Raw genomic sequence first — 20,059 nt, 5'->3', positions numbered from 1 at the left:
CGCAAAAAAAAAAAAAAGAGAGATGAAAATGCAACTAGGTACGTTTCCATCTAATTGCGGAAGTGAATCAGTCAGGCAACACAATACATGATATTGTCACATTGAACTTGGAAATTTCCCCAAGTTTTGTGCCTCTGGTAAGGCCCAGACCCGCCAGTGAATAGGAGCGATCCTCCAGTCCCACCCAGCCTGGACTGCCTCTTGCCAGCTGCAGTTCTCTCCTCTGCGCTGGAGTTCTGGTCTTTCTCTGAGTTTCTTGTCCTTGGTAAGACACAGACCAACCACTGGATGGGAGCGTTCACTATGTTACAACTTCTTCTGCAAATGTGTTTCCATTTCTTCCTTTGGCGGATTGATGTTCTTTCGAAAAAGTGAAAAGCCCACTCCAGTGGACGTAAAAACTTTTGTTTTTCTTTTCCGCAAAATCAGGAAAATTATTTCAAATCTTGCTGTTTCTGTCTACTGTTTCTGATGCGACACGTCAAAATGTGTGTTAAAAAAAAACCAACCGTGCAAGAGCATGCTCACTCACAAGAACAACTGAGGGTGTTTTCATACCTGAAGGGCTGGTTTTCTTGGTTCGATCGGGGGACCAAAATTGCAACATTTGCTGCATTTCAGCTGGCTCACTTTCGCACTGCTTTGTGTCAAACCAACACAAAGCAACCTGTTTACCCTGTGGTGGTCAGACTCCGTGTGAAAACGAACTCTCGTGCTTCTTGAACAACTCTCGCACAATTGGAGCCCGATGAATCCTGGCATTGACGGTTTGGAAAATACCAATCAGGAAAGAAAAATTTCACTGGCGTAGCGAGTGAATCTCCGTATTTCCAGCTTGTCAGCTGACCTCATTCTTTGGGCCGAACCGAGGCCTGACCAACAGTAGCAACCTCACATCATAGCTACTGCCCCCACAGGCTTACACAGTAGGAACTTCACTTCATCTCCGTGGAACAGGGTAAATTATTGCTCTTTATTTTTGCAGGATGAACAAATTGTGGTCGTTAGCATATAGTAAAAAAGCTTAATAAACTGCCTAAGTGAACTTAGCCTAACTTTTAAAGTGACATATCACAAAACTGACACAAAAAATCTAGATATTTCCTTTGTTTCCCACAAAATTGATGTTGACAATCCAATGTTATCTGGGAAACATATCTATTACTTTCTACACTTTTGTAAAAAAGAATAAATAAAATTAAAAACTAAAATAAATAATAAATACACAAATTAATTAATACATTTTTTATTTTTTTTACTGGCCTGACCTGTCCACCGCAACGAAATTTTTCTGGAGGAGCCACTGCACTTTGATTGACCTCTATGCCGCCTCCTGATCTTATCAAGATTCTAAATCTCATGGAGATTATGGCATACTTTCTGATGACGGAAAAGAAGGAGTTTAACTAGGAAACCATGAGTTACATGGGTCTTCATTTCGTTATTCAGCAGGAGTATTGCAGTTGTTTCCTGAAACTGTACAGCCACAGACAAAAGCATAATCTGTTAGGATAGAGGGAAAATAGTCAGAAATTTCCATTTTTGAGCGCAAAACCGGCAGAGCAGAAGGTATCTGAATACAAAATGTTGAAATTTATGTGATTTTTCTGTTTTTGACATTCAAATAGAGCACATTTATGTTTGGGATTTCAAAACATAGGAAAGGTTCTTTCGCAAAGGACTATTGCAAAAATCAACTTCCAGTTAAGTAAAAAAAAACAACAACTTGTGCTCGAGTTGCGTTTCACGCCGGTGCTGCTGGAAGTGGCCTCTGTTAAGCAGAGTAAACTTTTTTGTTATTATTATTATGTTATTAACTCATCAAAAACATACCGGGAGTGTTGCTTCGACTCTTGCTCGCATGTTTGAGAAATCTTCTCCATGGCAGCCATTCAGCGGCGCAAAACACTCGTGTAGACCCAGCTCCGCCTCCGAGCCGAAGTTTCCAAACAACCACTCCTCCTCTAAGCTCCTTCAGACTAGCCAGCTGCAATTAGCATACTTTTGGTAAAACTTTGCATCTAAATGTTGTTAAAGGATTAATAGAGGAGCCGTGTTGTGATGACTTCCAGAAGGCGGTGTTTCAAAAGTATCAGGAGTTTCTTAAAGAGACAGAGGCTCAATTTCAAGGTGTTAAATTACAACGTCAGATTTGTTTTAAGTCATATTTGATACAACTGAAGGCAACATAGTTACTTGACTGTGTTGTAAAATGGCACAATGTGCCTGGGAAACACATAATACTGCCTCTTTAAAAGTGAATACATCGTACATTTTTTGAAAAATATTTGAATGAATACTAAAGAAACATTTACCAGCTGTGTACTTGCTTTGTTTGTTGCATTTTTAAAAATTATTTCAGTACTTTTTCTGTTTCTGTTTGAGACAAGCCAGTCGTTTCCATGTCTGAGGTGCGTTTTATTGGATTTTTTTTACGCTCCATAATCTAAAGGGCAACCTCATATTCCAGAATTAAATATTGATCCCAATTCCTTTGCACCTCTTTGTCTCCTTCTGTAGGAAGGGGGGTGGCGGGGGTGGGGGGTGGGGGGTGGGGGGGGGCAGACGGTGCAGAAGGAGCACACCCATTGGCTGTGAACTTGGGTCCCCCTCCCACCTCCACCCCTCTCTGTCTCTCCTCCTCTGCATCAGTCCCTCTCTTTTGGCTATCCATCCTTATCCCCACCCTAACCCGACGATCACACACACACCCTCCCTGCTTCTAGCTATGTCTGCAAGCGTTCCTATGGCAACTGTCGCACTGCCTGCCTAGCAACAGGCTTTATCCTTTCATTGGGAAAAAAAATGAGGGGGTAACAGAATAAGCATAAGAGGGGGATGTTGGGGTTGCAACTTTTTTTTTTTTTGTTGCTTTGGGTGTGTGAGGATGGTAGCGTACTAGCAGCGTGTTGCAGTGGATCCATTGAATCACTCCATCCTACACCTGCAGCATTAATCATGCTTAAAACCCTCTGATAGAGATTTTCTTCTATTATTAACCATATAATAGTGCATATTAAACTGATTAAATTGTTACATAATGTATCAAAATAACCCCCCAAAATAAAAACGGCTTATTAGACTGAATATTCTGCATTTTTCTTATATAGTTGCAACCTATTTATAGAAAGGAATCTGTTTTTCCTGCATCTATATTTATTGGCTCTATATATTATCCTGAAAAGAAATTCCTCAAAAATAATGCCACCTTCCCAAAGTAATGGGCAAAGTCAATTTTTCCCAAAAGTGATTTTTATATCCCCCCCCAAATCATATTCTGGCAAAAATTGACTTAGGCCATTATGTTAGGGAGGTGGCGCTATATCATAAATATATATATATATTTATTCTTTTACTTCTTATTTGTCAGCATATGTTTATACTTTAAGTGGGAGTTCTTTTCTCAGTCTTATTTTGATTAATGAGATTGAAAATGCTAATTAAAAAATAAATAAAATTATTTTTTTGCCACTCAGATACTGGTGCGCCGTGGCAACGCTAAAGGGAACATCATTTGCTGCCCTCTGCTGATTGCCTTGAGACATTTTCTTCTTCACCTTCGAGGTTAGGGTGGTATGCAATCTGGAATTTCCTGTTTAAGAGTGAAGACTGTTTAAAGAACAACAACAAAACAGATCAGATTTGTGTGGGAGTAGGCAAAAAATAATAATTGATAGTTTGAGAAACTTTCCCAGAAGTCATTGTTCACACCATCCACACAGACTCTCCTCTAGCTGGTGAAAATCAATGTCTTCTGTTCTGAGGGTCTGTAATCGGGACGGTTGAGTAACAGCAGACACTCATTTCTGTCTTTGTCTGGATGGCAGTCAGCCCGCATCGCCTCCTGCAGAGACTGTAAACCTGCCAAGTGTGCAACCTCTCCTCACTTCCTGCGCCGGTCACCCAAAACCTTTACCTCTGCACAGCATCAGAGACTCTCGATCTGGTTCATTCTTTCAGGGTCGCTGATGCCCATCGAAAGGGGTCAGACGGCGAGGCTGAATAGAAACACGATTCCGCAGTGTGATCCTTGTGATCGATTCACCCTCACGACACAGAATATGTCAAATCCGTTTATTGTTTTTAAATATGAAAATGCACAGAAACACAGTGGAGACTGGATCAGATGGTAACAAAGGAATGGGTTAAAAAACAACAACAAAAAAACAGTCACAAACAAAAACTGTACAAGTTGTGGTGTTTTGTCCCGAAGCCAATATTTTAACGCGTAACAAGTCGGAACAAACCTGAACAGAAATGTTTCAGAAAGCCTGAGGGACATGTGAGTTGTGTTTTGCTTCTACTAGTTAATGATTTAATCTCATGGTGCATTCGCTGTTTGTGTCTGTTGTGCTTAATAGGCCTTCAATAAGAGCGTTAAATAAAACCGCCTCAATTACTTCTTCTACCATCGGCGGTGTCAGGTGATAGTGTGAAGCTGTCATTGACCGCCTTTCCATTGACCGTGTAATTGCGCAGATCGAAATTATGAAAATCAATTTCCTTACAGAAAACGAGCCAATTTAGGAAAAAAGCTATCTTTTAATGGTAAAATGTTTTACCGTTATGATCAGGTGTTTTTTCAATTTGTATATTTCGCAAAACTGCAGTGGAAAGGCTTTTTTCGACATCACACGAGTCGTGTGATCAACAGCCAGATGTTGCTACTGCCGGGAAAGATGAAGAAGACGACAGGAAGTGATGACAGGATGATGTTTTTGGATGGCTTCTTGCTCAAACAAACTTATCCACTGCGCTTCTTATTTGATGGAAACGGCAAATAGTGTTCTTTCGACTTTAGCGAAATGCCGACAAAGTTTGGCGCGCATTTGTAATATGAAATGCGGCTCGGTTTGTGATATGTGTGTTGTTGGCCGTGACAGTGTTTTACTTTGCGTACACCGACAGATAAGACTCACATTTATGAGCAACGGAGACGGGACGGTAGATCACAGCAAGTTGTTAAAAAACAGCAGATAATACGAGTGTTTAAAAGACGTAATATGTCAGACTGGGTCAGTTCACCATCTCACCACTTCGTACCCATACTGTAGCACATGTGGTCTTTATGTCCCACCCTACCATTTCATACCCATAAAAAAACAGCAATCGGTACTCAGTTAATTCAAGAAAGTTAGGTAGTTTTATTTGTAGTTTTATAAATTATGAAAAGAAAGTCATAAAATGCTAAAATTTCACGTCTAATTTACTTTACTTAACTTTACATTATTTCCTGAACTCAGATTAAGACCTACAGTTTAGGTAAAATGAGCCTAAGCAACTTTCTGTTGATAAATAACCTCATTTTCTTTTAGTAAACATCAAGTAAAATTGAAAAATTACTTTAAATTGTCGAATCTTGTGCAAAATAACCCCCAGGTGGATACAAATAAACAAAACATCCTGCCATGCCATAGAAGACACCATTTTGTACCTGATTTTCCTTTTTTTTTCAGGTATGAAATGATCCAAAACACAATGGCACAAAATGGCCGTGAGGCCAAATGACGCAACAGGCTATGTTTGAGAACAACAGAGAACTATTTAAACATGAAAGTCTTTCTGAATGCCGGGTCAAGCCCTGTATTGCTGTTTTTCTCTCCTAAATGTCCTTATAAGTCTGTGCATTAGCAAACATTTAACCCCCTCGGTCCGTCAGTTGATTTTGGACATGAGCTGCTCTGTGAAAAGCTTCTTCAGCTGAGCCACCTCCTCAGAGAGGGAGCTGAGCTGAGATTTCAGGTAAGTGTTCTCATGCTGATACTGGACGTCGCTTTGTCCGGGCATGGGAGGAGAATGGAGGTTACAGCCGGCAGTAGAAGTACCGTAATGAAGAGTCTGTCTCTCCTTCTGGCATTCCTCCCTTTCCAGTTGCTGGACCCAGGAGCCGGGACAATGCCCCGCTCCTACTTCGCCTCCGCTCAGCCCTTTCCTGGTTTCCCGAGGGCTGCGTCTTACGCTGGCATTGTCGCAACCGATGTCGAGGCCCTCCCCACTCCCGGGGGTCTTGAAACGTAGCTTGTGTGGAAGGTTTTTCATCCCCTCTGCTTGGTCCAGCTTCCCGACGGCGAGTGCCGCAGAGTGGTGGACATCGCCCGGTGACTGCTGGAGGTCATAACCCATCTCTTCCACTCGGTGCGGTGAAAACTTCCCATGGTCGCCAAAGCGTTCGTCGAAAAAGATGGGGCTGCCCACGCTCGACCCTCCTGGCGTAGAAAACCCAGAGTCCTCTGAGATGTTGCCAGCCTCTCTCGAGCTCCTGGTGCCTGACTGGCCTAAGTGGTTGTTGGGATTGGAGCTTTGAGGGCCTCCATCACCTCTGTGGGGATAATATTGGGGAGTGAGGTTTGGAAGATTGTGTTGAGGAGCTCCAGCAAGCGGTAGAATCTGTGTGTTGGACGGATCTTTAATCAAGCCGAAGCGGAACTTCAGAGCCAGGAGCTCCGCCCTAAGCCGGGCGTTCTCCTCCAGCAAAGCAAGCACCCGGCTCTCCAGGACTATGTCGTTCACCCTCCGCTTCTCTCGAGAACGTTTGGCCGCCTCGTTGTTCTTCCTCCTTTTGTCCCAGTAGCTTTCGTCCTTTTTGTCCTGGGGGATGAACTCGCGCTTGCGCCGAGCGGTGGTGGCAGCTGGACTCTCTTTGCGCTTGACTGCAGAGGTGCGACCCAGCAGGGAGCGGGCAAGCAGGTTGCTGGAGGTCAATATGGACACGGCTTCATCCGTGAAGGACAGAGGACCCTCAGGTCCGCTGGAAGGCGCCGCACCGGGCGAATCCACTGTCCGGAGAACGGTCAACTCCTGCTGGCCCATCACACCCTGGGACTCCTCCTCCAACATCATGCCAGGACCTGAGTGGAGAACAGCTGAGGGCTGAATGGACTTCACTCAACTCTCAGGAACTCTTATAGCTGGAAAATGCTGCAGCACTGCCACCTAGTGGTAAAAGAAGAGAATTGTACTTGTTATGCAAGAGTCATTACAACACAATATTATGTAACCCTATCACATCTCTGGAATAAAATAGGAGCAGCTTGTACCACCTCCTTACAAACTTAATTACGTGTCCAATATGAGGCAACACTCAGATATAGTCATCACCCAAACTATTTTTGGGGGGGAAGGTGGAATTCACACAACCCTGATCTCCATACAATAAAATAAAATCTATCCATATATTTTGCTCTTTTAAAAAAAAATTATTATTAATATATGTTTTTTTTTTTGTTTTTTTTTTACAATTGTAAAAATCCACGTCCATCATTTCGAGCCTTTACTGTAAACCAGGTTAATTGTTAACGTCAATGAGCCAGAATCACGTAATTGCTGAGCGGCTTCCGGTCGGTCTGCGCTCATCGCGCCTCTCCGTCCGGCGCTGCTCACCCACATGTCTCAGTAACAGGAACATACCGATCTTACGTCGCGCCACTTCTAACTATACCTGAACTGTTTTCGCGCCTCATCACTGAAATCTGACACATTTCATCCGCAGATTCGCTCCGCTCAAACCGGTTAAAGGGAGAGAGAGAGAGAGAAACGAAAAAACAGACAAACAAACAAAACAAACAAAAAAAAACCAATAAAGTAAGGCGTTTCAACTTTTTGAAACAGCGCAGAAAAAATAAATAAATAAAAATTCAACGCAATTTTGTTTTACGCTTGGATTTAACTTTTAGGAAAATGTCAATGAATCATCAAGTAAAAAGTGAAGGTTGTTGAACAGAAGATGTCTGAGTGAGTCAAATGGTGAAAACAAGAAACAACCTACCTCACTTCAATGTACAGTCCTCTCGGAATAACGTCCTCTTAAATCCTATATATTTTTTCCCTCCCCACTCAGAAAGAAACTGCTTCCTCTTGCCTTTCCACTCCGGTTAAATAAAGCAGACTCACTCACTCAGCGCAGTTACTTAATATTATTATTCACCGGCGTGGAGCCTGAGCGCCTCCACTCTGCTCTACGTGGAATGCCGCGGCTCCTATTTGTAACGAGCAGTTCACCTCGGGTCGGAGCCTATCCTCGCCTGAACCAGCGGGACCCTGCGTGCGTGCGTGCGTGCGTGCGTGTGTGTGTGTGTGTGTGTGTGTGTTTCTGAGTCCGCCTCCATCCCGGACCCCTCGCTCCCTTTCCTCCCCCCTCCCTTCCCCACCCGTCCTATCCACGCGCACATATCATACCCCTCATCGTCGCCATCATCATCGTCGTCATCCGACCTCACACGCCACGCCCACTCTGATAATCCTGTCGTAACAGTTAGATAATTTAGCGCCCCTCTCTCTCTTCTCTCTCCCTCCCTAGTCGACCGAAGAGGGAGAAAGTGGAGCCGCAAGTCTTAACTTTTCTTTTTTTTTTTTTGAGTCTTTCTTGTCCTTTTCTCGCGGCTGAATCCGTCCGACTCAGTAGGTTAGGACTTCTCACCCGAAAGGAACCAAACTGGCTAATTTGTTGTCTAAACAGAAGAGTTTTGACCCTCAGGGGGAAACGTACTGACCGAACCTGGTCGGCAAAAACCAGGTGAAATCTGGAGCTTCCGGAAAGACGAGGATGTTTCCGGAAGTTACTTCAATACATGGGAAACGTGACAGACCACCTGTTCTGCACATCGTGTGATGCAAGGCTTCCTGTTGCGTCACCATTTTATGGTGCAGGAGGTTATTGAAATGGGTTTATTAGGCCTGATATACATGGAGCAGCAGTTACCATATTTGTTGGCACCCTCTGGTTTTCAAAAGACTTAAAATAAGTAAAGCTACACAGTAAAAAAAAAAAAAAAAAGAACACCAATATTTTTGGTTTATTTATTATGTCACGGAGAACAAAAATGTGGGTGATCCTTTTTCAGTCTTATTTTCACCCTGTTATTCATACATTTCGACACGTCAGAGCTCCAAATTAAATATTTAATTCAACAGCTTTAAATTTAGTTTAAACAATCCAGACATTTAGCTTTCAAATTAAATATTTAATTAGGAAACTAAATATTTAGCTTGCAAACCAAATATTTAGTTTCAAACTAAATATTTAATTCCCAAGCTAATCATTTAGTTCGTAAAGAAAATATTTAGCTGCCTAACTAAATGTTTAATTTGAAAGCTAATTATTTAGTTTACAATCTAAATATTAGCGTACAAGTTAAATATTTAGTTAAGAAGCTAAATATTTAACTTTCAAAATAAATATTCAATTTAGGAAGCTATATATGTAGGATGCAAACTAAATATTTAGTTCCCAACTAAGTCTGAGATAGATATTTAGTTTACAAACTATATAGAGGAGCCATGTTGTGATGGCTTCCTAAAGGTGGAGCTTCAGTAAGAGCAGGAGTTTTTAAAGAGACAGAGGCCCAATTTCAGGGCGTTAAATTTCAACGATAAGTTACATACAGCATTTTCATAACAACCGAAGTTAAAATAGTTACTTGATTGTGCTATAAAATGTGGTTGGACAACACATAATACTGTCTCTTTAAGAACCCTTGATGTTTTTTTTTAATGACATTTGGCTTCTTCCCACTGGAACCTTTTTACTGAATGAGAAATGCTTCCTGCCTGGCCGAGCGATTATTCATAAGCACTAGTTTCATTTAAAAAAAAAAAATTGGATTGCCCAAATTTGTGTTTATCAATCATTAATTTCTGTGTAATAAAAGTAGCAATGTCATTTGTAAACGAGTGCATATAGCACAGATTCACTACTAATGTAAAACAAAGTGTGTATTCGTCAGTCGGTTGTGTTTATCTGTTGCTCCCTGTGGTTCCAGCGGCTGACCGGTTCAGACTTAGAGCAGCAGCTGACCGTACCTCCATGTTCAAACAGGTAACTCTATCTTTAGGACGGACGGCGGCGACACGTGAGTCGGAGCAGGTCGAGAGTTTTGACCGTAAGCCTTAACTGACCTCCCTTTTTTTTTTCTCCTGCAAACATTTGTGCAGCATCCCTGTGTGTGCAAGAGACGGTGAACTGAAGGGACGTTATTATATCATACATGTAAACTCGCTGAGCAAACATGCCCAACTTGATACACTTTGAGCCCCTCGGCCCCGAACTGTTTGGTCACCTATGTTTTCTGATAGAGACTGAGGCCACTGCCTACCATCACAGTGAGCCTGAAGCCAGACTCTAATGTGGAATTTTCCACCTAAAAGCTGCAGCAAAACTTTAATAACATGGCTTAATTTAGGTGAATTGTCTTGGTTAAGAAAGTACAATAATGAAAATCAGTGTTGTGAAAAATAAAAGACGATTTTTTTAAAAAAAAAAAGAAAATTTATTTACATGCATTCACCGTTGTTATTCCGTGTTGGACAAACAGAAGTCAGACTAGTTATGACTGAGATGAAAAATACAAAACAATAGACCTGCTATTTATGCAGCTGGTGTAAATGGACTTCAATTTTTATCACGATATTTTGTGATAATAAACGATATGACAATAAGAAATATTTATGACTTCCTTTTTAGGTCATTTTCCGGCTTCGACTGGATGACCCTGCAATCGTAGCCCTGAAAAAAAAACAAATACCGCTCCTGAATTATTTTTATTTTTTTTTACAATTTTTATTACCAGTCATATAAAGAAGAAAGATTTGTGTCACTTAACTGCACATAGCAAAAGGCATTCAATCATATTTTCAAATTTATTGATATTTATTGATGCTCTCAATGGAAAAAAACAAAACAATGGAAAACATTTGAAATACTAACAATACTGACAACTTTGGGGGTTTAAACATTATTTTAAACATTATTAAATGGAAGTCAAAATTCTTAAGATCAGAAATGTATCAAGATAAATGATAAACGATGTAATAAATTCCCACTCCTTGTAGAGATGCGTTCACTGGCAGGGACATTGGCAGACAACCTAAACTCCTGGTTTAGGTTGTAAAACAGTAAAATAATGCCGTTACCATGTCTGTCTCTGCAGTTGTCATTTATCAGCCGCCATTTTAGATGGCGGCGGAAGAGAAAAATCGAACCTTTTCAAGTCAACGGCTGCTCCTGTTGACTTTTTGAAATGTACAAGTAGGATCCTCGTGAATTTGGGAAGCAACAAATTCCATAAAATTCCATTCAGTTCAATTCAGTTTAATTCAACTAACTTCAATCCAATTCTGTTCAATTCAGTTCAGTTCAGTTAAACCCAGTACAGTTCAGTTCAGTCAGTTCAATTAAATTCTGTTCTGATCAATTCAGTTAAGTTCAAATGAACGTTCACTTCTGTTCAATTGAATTTAGTCAGTTCAATTCAGTTTTAATTTCAATTCAATTCAGTTCATTTTAATTAAACTAACTTCAAACCAATTCTGTTCAGTACAGTTGAGCTCCCCAGTTTAGACATGAAACATAGCTTTCTTTTGTGAAAGTGTCATGTGAGCTTTTCTAACATCATTTACGATTGCAAATAAATAGATGACCACTGAAGGACTTGTTGTTAGAGACCAACGCTGGAGACAGCAGCGCAGCAAAGAGGAGGGACCCTAAACCTGGAACACACCGAACCAAATTCCCCATTAGCTGAGAACATGAAATCCTGCAGAAACGCTGCCTACTATTCACATCAGCAGTCCTTCATCTGCAGTGCCATAATTTGTGAAACTCAAGTTGTACCTTTAAACTTGAGTAACTAGAACAAGCCGTTCTTGCGTGGCCTGTACCTGTCTTCAGAAATGATTCACAAATGATAGATTGGGAAACAACATAAGCAGAGTGTTTGCTTTAGGAGCCAGCAGCACTTGTGGGTGTCATAATTCATTGTGTCTGGAAGACTCAAAAATGCTTATTATACTAAAAGGTGAAAGGGAAAAAAATGTCAGTTGTAGATGTGAAAAGGAAGGGCTTGTTCACTGAACAAAGAGTCTAGTTGTGTCCAGTAAGCTCTGAGTATTAAATCGGCAATTAGCCAACATGATGTTTACAACAACAACTTCCAGTTACTGCAGCAGAATCTTCTGACAAAATGAAAAAAATCTAACTTTAAATTGGAAAACTTTACTGCAGGGGACGAAAAAAATGAAGAAGTAATTCTAAAACTTACCCCTGCTGTCTGAACTTTGTACAGCAGCATGACGGCACTTAGTCTGGTGCTTCAATATTTCTCAAGACTGGAGCATTCAGAAAATGATCTTTGACCATTCCTCGTTGCACAATCTCCCGAGATCCTCCAGAGTACTGTCTTTCTCTTCTCCTCAGCTCACCCCGAATGATTTCTGTTGGTCTTGAATCATTTTCCTGAATGTCCAGGTAAAGACCAGTCCCTTGTTTTTTGCTTCGTACAGAGGTGCTGGACCCTCAAGTATTGGGAAACGATTGCTTTCCGGAGGCTTGGACCCTGTTGAACTTTGAAATTTTACCAAATTGCTAACGTTTGGCCTTGACGTATGTAATGCACCAGTTTGACGCCATGAAGGTTACCAGAAATTGCCTGTGCTGTATATAAAAATAATAACAAAAAACATCCTTCACTCTAAAGAGAGAAGTGCCGAGCCAAACAGATGGCTGTTAGTGTTAATTCAGTATTTCAAAGTGTGGCCGACACAGACAACACTTTGCTGGTTGCTGTCATTGCTAAAACTATAATTCTAAAACACAGCAAAAAAAAAAAAAAAAAAGATGTCATCATTCACAGCTTCTCCTGTTTGCTGATTGGCCCAGTTGAAATTCTACCAGAGGAATCCAAACAAATGGGAGATTTCTTGACTCTCGTCACAATTTTGAGACCCCAGGATGCTCCACTAGTCTTTAATTTAAATATCCAGGCATTTCAAAGAGTACTTCAAACGATGTTGGGCATTTGAAAGAAGAGTATGCCCAGCGCATCGCTGGTCCACCACCGTACGTGATAGTGAGGAGGCAATGCTGTCCCACAATTTCCCACACTTACCTGAGGTGTTTGTTTTTGAAAAGCAAACACAGATCCAGTTTAAATTCCAGTAGAGCTTTGCAAGCTTCACATTTTGATAGTGGCTCATAAAATATCTTATTTTGCATTCCTCCCTAACAACTAGAAGTGTAATGATGCCTAAAACTCACGAGACAAGACTCAATGTGGGGTTTATGAGTACAAGGCAGGATTTTAATCTTGTGCTGCATAAAAGCCTTTATTCTGCATTTTTGCCAATTTTGCCACAAATTCAACAAACATCTCTTTCTTATTTTAATTTCAGTGTTTCTACTAACCATAGTCTAACATTTACTATTTACCAGCGGCTATTGATAGCTTGCGCCGTGGCGTAGCTCAACATCCTCCTAGACGTTATCGGTTGTTACAGCACCGTCTGAACAAATTGCAGCGCTTCTGTGTTGAAGAACAATTCAAAACCACTCCTACTCACCTTTTTTTCTCGCTCCCTATGTGGCTGTGCTACAAACAGACCATTGCCATAGCAACTGACAGACAACAGCTCCACCAGTGTATCTGGAGGCAACGGCAAAAAACACTCAAACATTTCCCACTCTGAAAACAAAACATTCAGTCCGTTACAATGTTATGTTTCCAAGCTTGATGTTTACTTTGTGATTATTAGAAAGTGATCGTCTGAACACAGCAGTGGCTGATCAGCTAATTAAACACCGTCATTAATTGTCATTGGTGTTTGGGTCGGCTTCTTTTTTTTTTTTTTTACTGAACCGAAACGCACCGAATTCTGCAGCACATCTACATGTAAGGTAGTCAAAGTCAAGCTAGCATAACTGATCTACTTCCTTCTCCCTCGCTAGTTTTTTAAAATTAAAACTTTTTCCTGTCCTTGTTATCTAGTTGTCGCAGTTTTGACAATTAGTAGTAAAGCACTTTATTCCTTTTTCTTTTACATATTAGATGTACATTTAAGATTAGCGCAACATGTTGACGACTTGAGAGCTACTCAAATTAATGGTGATCATTGCACAACGCGCATCATTGTGGGATGCACGTGACATCACACAATGCGTCTAGCTAATCTCTACAGTTATGGAAAGACGGACAATGTCACTGTCTTCATTTTCATTTTAATTAACAGCCGATGCTGTTTTTATTTTTTATTTTTTACCTCAGCTAGATCTGAAGGCACAGGTCATGAGCAACATCTCCTTAAGTTACAGAGGTTTATGCAACAGGAAGCGAGTTACGCCACGCTGTTTTGAAACTATTCTTTGAAAAACTGGGTCTGCCTCAGTATTCTTTGGAAATACTTGCATAAAAGGCCAACCGTTGCTCAAATACTGATCTAATCTGTACAGCAGGAAGACAAAACAGAGTAAAACATGCCACAATATGACTCAGGGCTTCTCTTATGTTATGTTGAGAGCGACAGGAGACGCTGGATGCGAGCGTGAACGCCCAACGTCTTGTTTTCTCAGGATGACGTATGGAAAAGCATTTGCGGGTCGAGCAGCTGAGGATAAAAACAACTTAAAGAGGGCAGGAAGTACAAGAGTTCAACCAGTTCAAGCTGAATTCTTGACAGAGTAGCGGGAGGCTAACAGGGAGCCGCTCACCTTCTGTCCTTGACCTGCAGGGCGAAGAGGGCAGATACTTGAGCAAACAGAGCGTGTTGTCTCAACCGACAAACATCTCAGCAGAACGTGACGTTTCCACGAAGGCATTCAGTCGCAACCAGAAACTATAAAAAGAAATCATAAAACAATAACATCTTTTGAAAGATTAGGATTTAGATCACTTCAAGATCATGGTCATGAATGTAGATGAACTTAAATTTTCACTTGATTAGATTTTAATTCAAGTTGTTTCAGCTAAATCACACAATGACTGAAGGCACCAGCTCTTTGACATGACCTCTAAGGTCCAGGCTTATTTTTACATCTGAATTGATATTTCTGAAGCGAGCTTCTGTTTGAAGATCATAAAAAGTTAATATCTTATCTGGATTAGATAACTCACATGCTTTCTTTATTTGGTGTTACTCCAGATTACTTGGTCACAAGACTCTAAACAGCTAAGCGGACTTTTAAAGTAGGTTTTGAAAAATAACTCTACTTTTCAGTTCCCATGAACTCTGCTTAAAGAACTGGAGTGGTTCTCGTGAACAGGGAACGATAGAAAAGCCACCCGATGGCACGCCAGGATGGTATCAAATTCAAGAAAAGCAGGATTTACTGCTGTGAGGATTGTCAGCGAACCAAAGTTGTGCTTTTTTTTGAAATCAAAAAGAAAAATTGCGGTCTGTTTGCAAGGCTAGAGGAGACAAAATGTTTGTCTCTTTTAAATATTTCTTCTATCGGACGACATTAAAATAAGTCAGTGATTTCTGACTAGCTGGATATAAGATTTAGAAACACATTTATCATCGGATATTGGTGGGATAACACGTTGAAAAAAAACGCGCTGAATATATTTGCGCAGCCTTCGGAGCTCCACAGAGAAAAGTCGTGGCGTGAATGCTGCGGGTTCTAAGCCCCGCCCCCTTTGGTTCCGCGGCCCCAGCTGCATGCTCTGAAAGATCACCAGCTAAAGGGGTTTTGATTTCTGCTGCTGGTTGGTGGCGAGAGAACGATGCTGCTCCCTTTCTAACGGCTACATTTTTTAGAAAGACTAATCCGTCGTACAAGAAAAACATCATTTCTATCCATCAAATATATATATATATTTTTTATAAGAAGTATTTTAAGCGTTGCTGTTACTTTACCAATCACAGAACCACCTGCGTGCTGCTTAGCAATATTGCATCATGATGCAGATCTCAGTTTCTCTGGGACAGATAAACTCGGTTCCTCCAGCCAGCAGTCTGTTTATTTAATCCCGTGAAAATTACGCACACATGATTTCAGCAAGGAGATTTCCAAAAGTGGTTTATTGTTTCCTTAATCCCACCAAAGCCGTGCTCATCTGAGTTTCGAAAGGCTTGCACAGAATTTATCTCCATAGCCTCATTAGGTACAGACAGCTAGCTGCTGAATCAGTTTATTTCATTGTGTAATGCATTGCTTATTTATTTTATTTTTCCTACCGCGTCAACATCCAGCAGCGTTTCATCCAGGAACGTATTGGTTTTCAATACAATAAATACTTGAGCAGACGGTTTGTCTCTGAATTTATTGTATCGGTAAACAACAGCGAGGTGTTTCTGGGAAACCGGAGGAAATCGTCGGGACACAACGTCTTCACATGTGACCGGCCATTTTTACGACGCAATCCTTTCAGGGTTGGATGTTTACTGATGTTCTCCCATCAAACGCAACACGATCCAGGGATTGCGAAAACCTAACAGTTAAATACGTGATAGATTTAAATGAAGTTGATGTAAACACATACAGTATGCATAAAATACGGATATAATAATGCGATAAGCTATTGTTTTACTTTGTTAGAAGGCACAATTTCTCATAAAACCCCAAATTTAATGTTTTCGTATTTCCTGAGCCATTATAACATACTTTCAACTCTTAGTTTGTTTTCTCAAATAGATTTTAAATAAGTGGATGATTACAGTGCACAGCAGTTTATTGAACCGCAGAATAGTCATTGTTATGTTTTTGCTTTTTTATTAATAATTTATTAGGAGGAAAAAAAAAAAAATCCAAACAGACCTGACTGTGTGAAAACATAATCGCCCCGTTTTTACGTTCAGCTTTCTGAAATGAGAGACTATAATAACTGAACTTTCTCCCACAACTTGCTCTAATTTTCTTAACTCTGCTCATGCAGGTTTCAACAAACAATGATTACAGTTCCTCAATAAATACTTTCAAATTAAATTATTTGATTATGTAGTCATGAAACCCGCTAAGAGTTTAAAAAATGACAAGTATATCTATTGAAGCCATGCATTTTCATTCCTCTTCAAACAATCAAATATATAAATATTTTTAAGGGCAATGGGGCAGTTTATTTATTTATTTATTTTTTGCTGGCCCGTCATCACCATTCATGTTCTCTGGGTGGGTTCTATGTGGGCAGCAGGAAGGATGGAAATATCTGCGCAGCGTTCTTGCCAAGCGGGTGGCAGAAACAAGACTTCCAGAGAGTCTGTTTACGCCAGCTGACCGGTTTACCAAATAAAGCATCCGAGAGTCAGACAGAATCAAGTGAGAGGCGTTGGCACAAGATGATGAGGGAAGACAGATTACATAAAGCGCGGCTTCCCTCGAGGCGCTGCTTTAAAAACTGACTGATCAGAGGGGGGAGGAAACGGGGGCAGAACAGGCAGAGTCATCCAACAACTCAGGGCTACATAGACACATCCAGGCACCGTTTAAAGGGCCAGTACGATGTGTCGGGGAAATTTGTATGAGAGTCTGTTCCAATCACCAGAGAAAGATTAATCTCTGTCTTTATTTTCATTCGAAGACCCGTCTCATTGAACACAGTCAGCAGAGGAGTGACTGTGTTCGGCTGCACTGATAGCTGTGGAACTTTCTCCCATCTCTATATAATCATGTTGCATGATTATATAGTCACAGCAAAACAGAACACACCCAAAGTCTGAACTTATCTTTAACCAAGTGGACGGCAGAGCCACATGTTTATTCACCGTCCTGCAACTGTCCCTCACCTCAATGGAGGGAGCGATTTTTAGTTAAGATTTTGCGTTGGAAACCCACACCCTGCATGTACGAGAGCTGACAAGGATTCCTACAGAAACTTCTAGCTCTTCTTTATCAGTCACTTAGACAAACATTAAAGAAAAACATTCATACACACAAAACACCATCAATCCTTATTTAGATGAATTTAAAATGAAATGGTTGAAATGAAGTTTTCTATTACAGAGTGTGTTTTCCAGTGTTTTATAGCACAATCGAGTAACTACGTCACCTTCAGTTGTTATAAAAATGTTGTATCAAATATGACTTAAAGGAAATTTGACTTCAATATTTAACGCCTTCAAATTGGGCCTCTGTCTCTTTAAGAAACTCTTGTTCTTTCTGAATCTCTGCCTCCAGGAAGTCATCACAACATGGCTCCTCTATTAACCCTTTAGTGATGTTTTTACCAGTGTTGCACTGTGAAGCAGCTCCTATAATGAGCTCAGCTGATGTTCAGGTCCACCAGGTGTTTGCTAATTGCTGCTGGCTAGTCTGAAGGAGCTGATTGGGAGAGTCATGGTGAGGTGGAAGCCTGGAAGCCGCTGCTTTGAGGAGGAGCTTTGTCCTTGAAGGCGGGGCTAGGTCCAACTAGGCGTTTTTGCACAGCTAAATGGTTGTCATGGGAGATTAAAGTATTTCTCAAACATGCATAAAAACGTCAAGGCAACACTCCAGCAGTGGTTACATTTATTTCAGCTCTAGGTATTTAATATTAAATTTTTATGGGAATGTGAATCTTTCAGATCAATTTGAGGAGCAATTTTCATCATATTTCATACTTTTTATTGTGTCATGTGGCGCGGGGCGCTGATCTTGGGTTGGGTGGTCTTGACTACGGCACTGCTGCGCGGCCGTCCTCACTCCTCTTCCTTCCCCGCCCACCTTCTTTCCATCCCCCTTTCTGTTGGATTTCTTTCAAAAATAAATGCCACTAGTAGCAAAAAAAGTGAAGTTCATTTAAGTATTTTTAAAAGCCAGTACTTTTTTACTTTTACTCAAGTAAAAAATTTTAATGTGGTACTTTTACTTTTACTAGAGTACATTTTTGTCTGTTTATTTGTACTTTTATTTAAGTACATTGTGTGAGTACTTTCTCCACCACTGCACTCCAGGTAGGTTTTTGTTGACTGAATATCATTATAACATGACTAAAAGCTCAAAAAAGTCGATTTTACATAATACTGGCCTCATTACTCCTTTTCTCCAAAGGCCTCAAGTTTGGTACAAGACGGATGTAGCTGGATGTTGAGTTGATCGGCGGCAGGTTAGTGACCACAGCTGCCCTGGGACGCTCTGGCAGACGTGCCTGGGGCGAGGCAGCTATGTGGCACCATCAGCTCTTCTGACCAACACCAGCAGGCATGGTGAGTGAAGTGTCTTGCCCAAGGACACAACGACAAACGAGGGGCGGGGGCTCAAAGCGACGGCCCAACGATTGCAGGATGAACTCCTACCCATTGCCCCAGAACCAAGCCAGACTGGTTAGAGAGAGAGCTAGCAATGGAGAAGATATTTTAGAAGCATCAGACAAGGTGTGACTGAATAGGCACACCTTCCTGACTTTATTTGTAAAAAGCTTTGAAAGCAGTGCATTGTTTTTCTTTAGAGTCACAGTTATGTCCTGCTTTGTGTTCACCTAACACATAAAATCCCAATAAAACACACTGACTGTATGTTTAATTTTGGTAGTTTAAGTTAGCTTGTTCTCACCCTCCACCGCTTCAGCGGCTACTAATGGCCGCTGACCTTTATCAGGAGCAGGTCGCACGTCGCACGTTCCTGCTCTCTACAGTTGGGTTTTCTGAGAGACGTTGCCAAATATCGAGGGTTTCTCAGAATCTGGACGGGAGACTGTGCTACGGGAAAAGTTGCGAGCTACTCATCTGTCCTGAGTTCGTTGCTTGAAAATCCGCCGTCGGAGCGAATGAGCTTCACTGTGCACTGCAGCACTTTGAGAACCGTTGAGTGTTTTGTTTTTCTGAAACAATTCTAACTCCAGACATTCATGATTGTGACGTCTAACCAAACATTTTGCTCTGTTCTGCTCGACCTCAACTGTGGAGGCTTTAATAGGTACAGTGCTACTGAAGTACTAATAAGGTGTTGGCTGCTGTGCAAACGGGCCTCAGAACAGAATGTAAGTAGGGAACATATCACACTGCTTTATTTTTATTTCATTTAATGTTTTTACTGAAAATGTCAGGCTCAATACAAAGCACATATAGTTTTATAATAATGCTTTTTTTTTCTTGCTTTCTTTTCATTTCTTCAGGAATCAGAATCCCAAACTTCCAGCACCATAGAACTGTTCTTTTTTTAATAAGACAAACCCAAAACCCTATCTATGTTTTATTTCTACAATGAGTTATAGATACATTTTCCTCAAAAATTTACAAAAGATATTTTAAGATTTCTTTAAATAAAAAAAAGAAAGCACTTTCGACTTGATACTTTTGGCCCAATTTGAACATTTTTCAACATCTCTGCGTTATGCTCTCAATGGTTTCAATTCTCCTGTCGTTTTTTCTTTCTGTT

At 40.8% G+C, this 20,059-nt stretch overlaps 1 protein-coding gene across 1 annotated transcript; it reads right to left on the bottom strand.

The window, feature by feature from the left end:
* Nucleotides 1-4,060: 4,060 nt before the first annotated feature.
* nfil3-6 (nuclear factor, interleukin 3 regulated, member 6) lies at nt 4,061-8,105 on the bottom strand. Its single transcript, XM_028023259.1, has 2 exons — nt 7,766-8,105; nt 4,061-6,933 (listed from the first exon to the last, which is right to left on the bottom strand). Exon 2 carries the CDS (start codon nt 6,838-6,840, stop codon nt 5,656-5,658), a length of 1,185 nt encoding a protein of 394 aa, XP_027879060.1. The 5' UTR covers nt 6,841-6,933; nt 7,766-8,105; the 3' UTR covers nt 4,061-5,655.
* Nucleotides 8,106-20,059: the final 11,954 nt, after the last annotated feature.

This window comes from Xiphophorus couchianus, chromosome 7 (assembly GCF_001444195.1).
Source record: "Xiphophorus couchianus chromosome 7, X_couchianus-1.0, whole genome shotgun sequence".
In the NCBI taxonomy this organism is placed as follows: domain Eukaryota; kingdom Metazoa; phylum Chordata; class Actinopteri; order Cyprinodontiformes; family Poeciliidae; genus Xiphophorus; species Xiphophorus couchianus.
The sequence above is the reverse complement of the archived record's forward strand: the minus strand, read 5'-3'. Positions and strand labels throughout refer to the sequence as shown.